General features: G+C 44.5%; 1 protein-coding gene across 2 annotated transcripts in view; it reads left to right on the forward strand.

The window, feature by feature from the left end:
* Positions 1 to 587: 587 nt before the first annotated feature.
* PCDH10 (protocadherin 10) overlaps positions 588 to 11,086 on the forward strand; it is a 39,789-nt gene continuing 29,290 nt past the window's right edge. The window contains exons 1-3 of one of the 2 annotated variants that reach the window (XM_007456990.1): positions 588 to 4,008; positions 5,626 to 5,684; positions 6,246 to 6,352. In XM_007456990.1, coding sequence (XP_007457052.1) covers positions 1,393 to 4,008; positions 5,626 to 5,684; positions 6,246 to 6,352 — 2,782 coding nt within the window. In that variant the 5' untranslated portion in view covers positions 588 to 1,392. The remainder of the gene's footprint in view (positions 4,009 to 5,625; positions 5,685 to 6,245; positions 6,353 to 11,086) is intronic. The other variant, XM_007456989.1, reaches the window with a different exon arrangement.

Raw genomic sequence — 11,086 nt, forward strand, 5'->3', positions numbered from 1 at the left:
CCCCTTCAGACCCTCACACTTAGTTTAACACAGTCCTTATCGTATCTGTTTTTTAAAAGTCCTGCCAATCTCCACCAGAGTCCCTTAATTAGGTAACCCCTGCCAATTAGTGGCCCCTCTGCAACTTTTTCCTGTTCTCGGTGACTTATTTCCACGATCAGTAGCAAGGAAAATACCTTAAAGGAAAAAGAATGCTAGCGTCATTGGAAACCCCGCTCCTGGGAGAGGATACCGCTGCTGCTATTATGTTTTCGCATTTGCTGATGCAAACAGGGGAACCTCTCTATTCCCTCGCCATTACCTGCGGCCGGGGACTGGGAACTTTCCGTGGCAGAGTCCCAGCTAGCGCCTCGGGACCTGCCGGGCTGTGGTCGCGCTCACACTCACACTCACCCCGGCAGCCCGGGAGCGGGCTGCATCCCGCCCGGCCCGGTTGCTTGCGTGACGCGCCTGCTTGACGGTCAGGTTGGCCAATTAGCGGTGGCTCGGTGGGTGGTGCTCCTCAGCGATTGGTTGGCAGAATGAGGGCGCTGCGCAAAAACAGAGAAGCGGAGCGCTCGGAGCTCAGAAACTGCCAGCCGAGATCGCAGACTCTGGGGTTGAGGCAGGAGGAGGGAAGGACTGGAAAGAAGAGAGATAGGTTAGAGGGAAAAAGAGGCTTGGGAAGGAAACAGCAAGAAAGAAACTGCTCTTCACACTTACAGAGAGGCAAACGACGGTGGAGATGAGGACAGAGAGCAAGGCTGTGAAAGCCAAAAAATACAAATAGAGCGAAAGAGGAAAAAATGCCAAGAAGAACATCCATCCGGAGAAATGAAGAGAATGAAAGTTTTATGCTGCAGAATCGTTCTATGCTTTTTCGGCACAAAATTCTCTCGCCGTTTTTAAGCTCTTCTGCATTTGCCAGCCGTTGACGTTAAGAGGCATGTTCAGCGGTGCCAACAGCATCTCCTCTTCCTCTTCATCTTCCACCTCATTCTTCTCCTCCCATCAGCAAGAAGACAAACCGAGGACAGTCTTGAAATATCAAATTTTCCTCCTTGGGCTTTGCCAGCACCGCGTTGCGCCAAGACTGTCGGAATAAAGGACGCTGACTATTGTTATTATTTTATTAATTGGTCAGTGGGAAGATTATAGATGAGGAAAGGGGACGCCTGTCACCCTTCCTGCGCTAAGACTGAAAAATTAGGCTGAACTGGGGGAAACCCTAAAATGAGGCAAAAGGAATTAGATTTTTAAGGACAGAAAGCCACAAGACAGGCCCCCCCCCCCACACACACACACACAGAGCGCACTTTTATTTGAGTTTTTTTTTTTTTTTTTTTCGTGGTGGCTGGGGAGGCGATTGGGTGGCTGGCTGGCTGCGGGAAGCTGCTTCCTTTCCCTTTGGAGATGATTGTGCTATTATTCTTCGCCTTGCTCTGGATGGTGGAAGGCGTCTTTTCCCAGCTTCACTACACGGTCCAGGAGGAGCAGGAACATGGCACTTTCGTGGGGAATATCGCTGAAGATCTGGGCTTGGACATTACAAAACTTTCGGCTCGCGGGTTTCAAACGGCGCCCAACTCTCGGACCCCTTACTTGGACCTCAACCTGGAGACCGGGGTGCTGTACGTGAACGAGAAGATTGACCGCGAGCAAATCTGCAAGCAGAGCCCTTCCTGCGTCCTGCACCTGGAGGTCTTCCTGGAAAACCCCCTGGAGCTGTTCCGGGTGGAGATCGAGGTGTTGGACATCAATGACAACCCCCCCTCCTTCCCGGAGCCGGACCTGACCGTGGAGATCTCTGAGAGCGCCACGCCGGGCACCCGCTTCCCCTTGGAGAGCGCATTCGACCCAGACGTGGGCACCAACTCCTTGCGCGACTACGAGATCACCCCCAACAGCTACTTCTCCCTGGACGTGCAGACCCAGGGGGATGGCAACCGATTCGCCGAGCTGGTGCTGGAGAAGCCGCTGGACCGAGAGCAGCAAGCGGTGCACCGCTACGTGCTGACCGCGGTGGACGGGGGAGGAGGGGCCGGAGGAGGCGGAGCGGGAGGGGGCCTGCTCCCCCAGCAGCAGCGCACCGGCACGGCCCTACTCACCATCCGAGTGCTGGACTCCAACGACAATGTGCCCGCCTTCGACCAACCCGTCTACACTGTGTCCCTCCCAGAAAACTCGCCGCCGGGCACGCTCGTGATCCAGCTTAACGCCACGGACCCAGATGAGGGCCAGAATGGCGAGGTCGTGTATTCCTTCAGCAGCCACATTTCGCCCCGGGCGCGGGAGCTCTTCGGACTCTCTCCTCGCACTGGCCGACTGGAGGTGAGCGGCGAGCTGGACTACGAAGAGAGCCCAGTGTACCAAGTGTACGTACAAGCCAAGGACCTGGGCCCCAACGCCGTGCCCGCGCACTGCAAGGTGATCGTGAGAGTGCTGGATGCTAACGACAACGCGCCGGAGATCAGCTTCAGCACCGTGAAGGAGGCGGTGAGCGAAGGCGCGGCGCCCGGCACGGTGGTGGCCTTGTTCAGCGTGACCGACCGCGACTCAGAGGAGAATGGGCAGGTGCAGTGCGAGCTGCTGGGGGATGTGCCGTTCCGCCTCAAGTCTTCCTTCAAAAACTACTATACCATCGTGACCGAGGCCCCTCTGGACCGAGAGGCGGGGGACTCCTACACCCTGACCGTGGTGGCTCGGGACCGGGGCGAGCCTGCGCTCTCCACCAGCAAGTCGATCCAGGTGCAGGTGTCCGATGTGAACGACAACGCACCGCGATTCAGCCAGCCGGTCTACGACGTGTATGTGACCGAAAACAATGTGCCGGGCGCCTACATCTACGCGGTGAGCGCCACAGACCGTGACGAGGGCGCCAACGCCCAGCTAGCCTACTCTATCCTCGAGTGCCAGATCCAGGGCATGAGTGTCTTCACTTACGTATCCATCAACTCCGAGAACGGCTACTTGTACGCCCTGCGCTCCTTCGACCACGAGCAGCTCAAGGACTTCAGCTTCCAGGTGGAAGCCCGGGACGCCGGCAGCCCCCAGGCGCTGGCTGGCAACGCCACTGTCAACATCCTCATCGTGGATCAGAACGACAACGCCCCTGCCATAGTGGCGCCCCTTCCGGGGCGCAACGGGACTCCGGCGCGCGAGGTGCTGCCCCGCTCGGCGGAGCCCGGTTACCTGCTGACCCGCGTAGCCGCGGTGGACGCGGACGACGGCGAGAACGCCCGGCTCACCTACAGCATTGTGCGGGGTAACGAAATGAACCTCTTCCGCATGGATTGGCGCACCGGGGAGCTCCGCACGGCGCGCCGGGTGCCGGCCAAGCGCGACCCCCAGCGGCCTTACGAGCTGGTGATCGAGGTGCGAGACCACGGGCAACCTCCCCTGTCCTCCACCGCCACCCTGGTGGTGCAGCTGGTGGATGGCGCTGTCGAGCCCCAGGGCGGGGGCGGGGGCGGGGGCGGGGGGTCAGGGGAGCACCAGCGCCCCAGCCGCTCCGGCAGCGGGGAGACCTCGCTGGACCTCACCCTCATTCTCATCATCGCGCTGGGCTCCGTGTCCTTCATCTTCCTGCTGGCCATGATCGTGCTGGCCGTGCGTTGCCAAAAAGAGAAGAAGCTCAACATCTACACGTGTCTGGCCAGCGACTGCTGCCTCTGCTGCTGCTGCTGCAGCGGTGGCGGCTCGACCTGCTGCGGCCGCCAAGCCCGGGCGCGTAAGAAGAAACTCAGCAAGTCGGACATCATGCTGGTGCAAAGCTCCAACGTAGCCAGTAACCCGGCCCAAGTGCCGGTGGAGGAGTCCGGGGGCTTTGGCTCCCATCACCACAACCAGAATTACTGCTACCAGGTCTGCCTGACCCCCGAGTCCGCCAAGACCGACCTGATGTTCCTTAAACCCTGCAGCCCTTCGCGGAGTACGGACACTGAGCACAACCCTTGCGGGGCCATCGTCACCGGCTACACAGACCAGCAGCCCGACATCATCTCCAACGGAAGCATTTTGTCCAACGAGGTAAGGCTGAAGCGCCAGGACCACCAGCTCTCATCTCCTCCATCCGAAAGCCTCCTCTAGCCCGGCCCTTGTATCTCTGGTGCACTGTGTATTTATTTTTAGGATATTAGCTCACTTGTATCTTTGTGGAGGCAGGAATGGGGAGTCACCTCTCCCACCCTTTCGTGTGTAACTTAAACTTCGTGTTGTCCCTAATTTTCTGCGCTCCACCCCTCCACGTTTATTTTCATTCCCCTCCTTTGGTGCTTTGCCGCCTTGGACCTTCCCTCTTCCCTCTGGCATCTTTCCTTTAAAATCCCAACCCCCCTCTCAGTCTTTTCCCTTCTTAGAAATCTGGGGGTAAAGGGGAAAGTGCGCGGCGGGGAGAGGGAAACGCAGTGGAGGGACCTTCTGGCGCTGGCAAAGGTGTTTTTTTTTTTTCTCTTTGCATTTGTCCCAGGCGTTAATAAAGTTCATTGTTTTGCTTTGTTTATCGATGCTTTCAGTCGCGTGTAAAAGTAAGCTATAGATTGTTTAACTTTGCACAGTTGTCTAAACTTGAATGCATGTTTTAGTGAATGAGTTATCAGATCCTTGTCCTTTGAACTCGGGTTGCAAAAAAGCCTTCAGTTCTGCTCTGGACAGCATTTACAGACGCTCTTGAAGCCGAACGCCCACACAGTGTGAATTTGAATGAAGTTGCTTTGGCACAAGCCCCTGTAAGCGTAAACTAACGGAAGGCTTAAACAATTGTTGTCTTGAGTATATTTTTTAGCTAATAATTACCTTCTTGCCACCGTTTTGGATAAATCACTGCTGTTGGCTTTCTTCATCCAAGAATTTGGCTTGTCAATTGCAATTTCTTTTTATAAGATGGAGAAGTAGCGAAGTTGAAAGGAGGGAGGGAGGGGGGAGAACGGAGTTGATTTCTGTAAAAGCAAGTTTGGACCGGAAAAGGCGTGTGGGTGCTGGAGGCGGGGAGGGGAATGCAGGGGGTGTTTGGAGGGGGAAAAGAATTGGGGCCAGGAGGGAAGGGAGGATTATGAACTCCTTTCTTGGCAGATTATTTCATTTATTTTGAGTCTTAGATATTATTAATTGACTTTCATGAATATTTGTACAGCTCATTTGTATCTTAAGCACATTTTGAAAATAAACAACAAAATAATTCCATAAAATATCCAAACTTTTTGCTTATTGAGCGTGCTGTTTTTCTTGTGTCAACCAGTATGCACCTAAACACTTTTTTAGGCCACTGGAAAAGAAAGACTGCAGCATATATAACTAGGTTGACCCTATTGGAGACAATAGTTTATGAGCCCCAGCTATGAGGTCATTTGCATTCTCTCCTTAACACACACACACACACACACACACACACACACACACACACACTTAAAATTGGCCTTTTATCTCTGCATTTTTTTAAACCTTTACTGAAAATCTAGATTGAAGTGTCTCTGCATATCTTCTTGCTTTTACCCAGCAATCACTAGTCTGAGGTTTTAGGACAGCTTAGAAATTCAGAAAAAGGTACACAATTACTTAAGCTAGAATTAGTTCCTAACTTCAAAAGCAGACTTGTTAGTTAAACTCTTAGCATTCAAATGCTCTTGATTTTTTTTTTTTTTTTTTTAGACTAAACACCAGCGAGCAGAGCTCAGCTATCTAGTTGACAGACCTCGCCGAGTTAACAGGTATGGACTCTTTTTTTTTTTTTTCCTAGCTTGGTGTATGGACAAATTACTACCTACTAAAAGTAGGAATTAGGTATATTATTCAATATCAAAATAGAAAATGATAAAGTATTTCCAATTAGGGCAGGACATAAATACTGATCACGTTAGGTTTCCTAGACAATAAACTTTAAAAATATTGGTGTGTTTCATTTACATACAACCACTAAGTATACCTGAATATTTTGTCAGTTTACACTCCTACACTGCTTCTAATAATCTTCCTAGCTGTTCCAGATATATACATATATATATCTTCTATGAAAATGATATAAACATATGCTTAGTTCCAATCACAGAATAATGGCTAAACTTTACATGCCTTAACGGCTCCAACTAATGGCTAATGTTTAATTTTAGAGAGTTAGGCTTAAGGTTATGAAAACTAGCTTTAAGCAGAAATAAAGCCACCTTAGAGCTCTAGGCGTCTGCAGCACCATCAGTGACCATGTGGTGGCAGAAGAATGTTTTCGGTGTTTCTTCACCTTTTTTATTCTAATATTCACATTTTTGTACTTCTAGTTCTGCATTCCAGGAAGCCGACATAGTAAGCTCTAAGGACAGTGGCCATGGAGACAGTGAACAGGGAGATAGTGATCACGATGCCACCAACCGCGGCCAGTCAGCTGGTAAGTGTGATGAAAGGGCAATGCTGACTTTTATAGTGTTTTTCAAAAATCAATCCTGAAAGGATGATGTTCTAGGTAATTTTTAGTGTTGGTAAATCTACAGAAGAACGGTGCGATCCTATGTCGACAATTGTATACTCAAAGAGGATTGTAGTATTTAATGTTCCTTCAGAGAATGAAAGTTAGAAATTCATTGTGGAATATGTTAGACTATGAAACATTTCTTTTTTATATAATGTTCTTTCCTGGAATTATACTGCATACAAAAGCCATAGATTTCTCACGTGGTCCAGTCCTCAGTCTTCAGTCAATTACGATATTATTAGACGTGCTTACGGATGAGGTAACTGAAGATGAATGAAATTGGTTGACCTGCACAAGGTCACAAGAGGATGAGTGGATGATTGAGGACCAGAACCCAAATTTCTCCATTTCCAGAGCAATGCATTTTACATGTCAACGAATATTGAATGAGAGAAGGAATGGTGATTAAAATCATGAATAGGTTGAAAGCAGGATTTCCAATCCCGGGTTTTCAGGCTTCAGGACACTAATTAACATTTGATAATGTGTATTTTCTGAAGCATCCTAGGTTCCCTCATATTTTCATTGGATCCATGTTCAAAAGTTGAACTCTAGGTATATTTGTATGTGGGCTTAATGGTATTCACTGATGGAGGTTGCAATGTGATACGTATTTTTTACTTTGCTTTACTTTATCTTACTTTACTTTTTTGCTTTTGCTTTTTCAATTGAGTTTTGTGTTTATCTGACACATAAAGAAAGGCAAAGGCAAGCTAACTTTTATAACTTCTAAGATGCCCATCATTGGACTGTCTCGAGGTCCAACTTCATTCACTTGAGCTTTATTTTGGTTAGTGATTAAGTGTAGGGTGATAGGGTTCTCATTTTCAAGGTACCATTGATCCTCGAGAGCACCCATTCCTTAACACGCTCCCTGGGCCTCTGAACGGTGCTGACGCAGTGTGCCAAAGGGCAGTATCAGCCCCACGGTCGCCTGGCAGCAGTGGTGGCTGCAAGCCTCTCACTTGGCTTATGTGTGCCGTGTCTGAGGCTGCCTTAGCCTTGGGAAACGCAGGCAGGAGGAGAGGAAAAAAAGGCTGCTCAAGGGTCTCTTTATATTGCTGCAAGTCATTAATATGCAGACCTAATGAGACTTGAGAACTGCCAAGAATCCCCGGAGGTCCCTGCCCCTTGCGGGCCTTCACGCTAAGTGAACAGAGCATCTATTTAGTGTCTGGGAACCTGACAACAAACCAGATCTTGCCAGAAGTTTATATTTGAGTACAAAGTCCCTTTCATTTTTGGCCTATATATGACATATGATTTATTGTTATCTTTTAAAAGGTATATGTTTAGAATTGCTCATTCCTATTCCTTTTTCAGAGTTTCTAATTTAATAGTCCACCTTTTAAAACTTTTGAAACAAAATGCTTAATATTAAAAAAAAAAAGAGTATCCACTGCTGCATGGTTCCTTGGGTGCACTTTATTCCTTTCCCACTCCCCCCTACTTTGTTTTTTTAGTTTTTGAGCCATAATAACCTAACTGAAGAAAGAGAAATGAATAAACATCTGCAAAAAGTGTTAAATTTGGAACATGGATGGGAATACATTCTTATCAGTGCGCCTTCCCACTAGCTCTTTTATTTCACAGGCGCTCAATGTTGCCATTTTGGTAATGTTTCTTTTAAATTATTTGAGATGTCAAAACATTAAAAGGAAATTTTAAATGCTAAATTGTGTAAGGAAAACATATTTAAAAGCAGGCAGTTTTTCTTATCAAAATGGCAAATTCTTTTTTCTATCTTTAAGTTCTTAAATATGTAAAAGTATTACAGAATTAACAATCGACTTCATTAGCAGTTATAGAGCTGCCACCACATACTGGGCACAATGATAGCTGTTTTCAAATTGTAATAACACACTCGTATTAAGAAGTAATTATACCTTTGTGTGCTGAATTTAAGTCAGATTTAATATGTCTAAGTTTATTGTAAAAATGATTTTGAAGTGTTTACCTTATAAAGTATAAAACCCTAAATGCAGAGAATTAAGATGCATATACTTAATGACTTTTTCCTCTCCGTTCTTTGTTGTGTACTATAAACTTTACACCAAGTAGCTACAGTATTTCCAAAAAGTTAAGCCTATTTCAGGTAAATAAGTACATCTGCTTTATTTCCTTCTAAAACCAAGTATAGATGGTCTTCCAATTTTGCAATATTTAGGGAATATTCTTCATAGCACATACATTTCCAGGTTTAGAATATGAAAAACTTTTGTGCTAATAAGCAGATCCCACTGAGCTAGGTTATAAAGGGGGAAAGTTAGACTATCAAGGAAAAACAGCACTGAAAAGAAATATATTCTGAATTCTTTAGTTTGTACCTCATTTCATATTACATTATATACACTGTTTAGCTTAGTAATTCACCTGTTTAAACTTCCTAAGTTTTTATTTATTCCCACTTTCTTTTTCTATGTTAACATTAGCTTGTATTTATTTATTTGGATATTCTTTCTATTTATTCTTCTATGAATAGTTTTCCTTTTTGTTCTTTCTCCTCCCTCCCCCTCTTGCTTTTCTCCTTTCTAAGCCATTTGCAGTCACCAATCTTGTTCATAGAAGGGCTTTAAACACGGAGGCAGCTGCACAGAGAATCACATAAGCTTTTTCAGTTTTCCACTGCACCTGGCTCCATGTGTGAAATTCTTCGGCTTGACCACAGCTCTGTGGCACTTACTTTCTATAGCCTTGTCAAGGTGCTTTCCGTTTTTTTCAGTGCACTATTGATGTATTGGTTAGATATGGCAGAAGTCCAAAGAGATGTGGTAAACGCTTACATAAACCATCACAAGGGGAGAAACTGATTAATCACGGCTTAAATAGCAAAAAAATAAATAAATAAACAATAAAATGAACTTAAAACCAATATATTTTCAATTTTATAATACCATTAGATTAAAAGATAGAATTTTTGTCTAATTTAAATACTGATACAACATTTTTAGTTGTATATTCTTAAACATTTTAATATTATTGGAGGTAGATCTAAGGCAATCTATTTAATTGTGAGAAATATTTTTCCATTTATTAAATACTTACAATGTACATACTAGGATTAATTATGAATTTATTTTTAATAATTGTGCCTTCTTGAAATATGTATTGAAGAAGAAAACCCTAGTAAGTGATGATTCAGTTAATGTTACTTGTTATATTTACCTGAAAATTTTCAAATTTCCCTTCTTGTAAATTTTTCTTTTAGTTATAAGGGAACTTAGCTTCTAAGTGTGTCAATTTCTTAACTAATTATCATGAGATTTATACATGACACATGGTCAAAACTTGGCTATAAGTTTAAAAAATTAAGTGATTCGTATTACTGATATTTACATACTAGTAGATAAAGTATATCATGAAATACATTAAGCCACTGCACTACTACTACAATGTCAATAAGAGAATTCTTGGTTTATCATAAAATACAAATTTCCCTTTCCTGACTCCAATAAGAATTTAGATACTGACAATTAGTTTCTGGCTTTATAAATAAAGTGAATTCATACCATTGCCTGAATAAGCAAAAACTTTCTGTTAAAGTTTCTGGTGAAAATGTGAGCTACAACTTGATAATGAGGAGACATTTACAATTGGAAAAAATATAAGACAAATGTTAAGAGAAAACAGAGGAAAATATAAACATTTTGAAAGATAAGTAAGGAGAAAATTTTGATGTGCATGTTTTGATTTTTTTCATGGGTGAATTATGTTGTTAAATCTCTGCTCTCAAACCAAATTTTCCTAAAAATTATAGCAATTTTTATGGTTAGAGTTAATATCTGTAATTTCTCCAGTGTTAAATAATTAAAGGAAGACTTGAAATTTCCTTCAAAACTTGAGTGTTGATTTTTTAAAATATTTATCATATTTGGGAAAAAAAAACCCACATTTTTTCTGAAGGCTTGGTACGTGAGAGAGAAATGAGCATGTAATTTTATAGTATTACATTCATGAGAAAACAGCACAAATTGAATACAGATACATTTTTGGAATCAATTTGTTCTCAGTGGTAATATCACTGCCTCTGACTGTAAGGGATCAAGTTACTTGCCAGTTAAAAAAGATGTATTTTAAAATTTGTCTGAATATATCTTTGCATACAGGCAGTCTATCACTTCAGCTGTCATGTCTTGTAGAACAGACATTTCTGAGAAGTGGAAAAAAATAAATAAATAGGATAAGAAATTGTAAGTAAAATATGTATGTTGAAATGCTTCTTAGGAATTACCAAAACTTCAAAACTCAGGCTTGGCCTGTATTTGTCTGCTATACAAATCCCACAGGTTCTAAAGTAAGGGCATTTGAACAAGAAGAAAAAAAAAAAGAAGTTAAACTTATTTTCTCTTGGGACTTCAGTTTGAGCTGTTAAAAAATTCCGAAAGCAATGTGAAAGGTACGCATTTTTAAATGTCCCATGTACTGAAATAACTGACATTCCTGTCCTTTGTTCAGTCATTTACCACCACAAAACTTAAATATGCCTCTGCTTATCTGGTCATTAAAGTAACATATTTAGGGCTTCCCTGGTTGTGCAGTGGTTGAGAGTCCGCCTGCCGATGCAGGGAACACGGGTTCGTGCCCTGGTCCGGGAGGATCCCACATGCCGCGGAGCGGCTGGGCCCGTGAGCCACGGCCGCTGAGCCTGTG

The sequence above is a fragment of the Lipotes vexillifer genome, unplaced genomic scaffold (assembly GCF_000442215.2).
Source record: "Lipotes vexillifer unplaced genomic scaffold, Lipotes_vexillifer_v1.1 scaffold50, whole genome shotgun sequence".
NCBI lineage: Eukaryota > Metazoa > Chordata > Mammalia > Artiodactyla > Lipotidae > Lipotes > Lipotes vexillifer.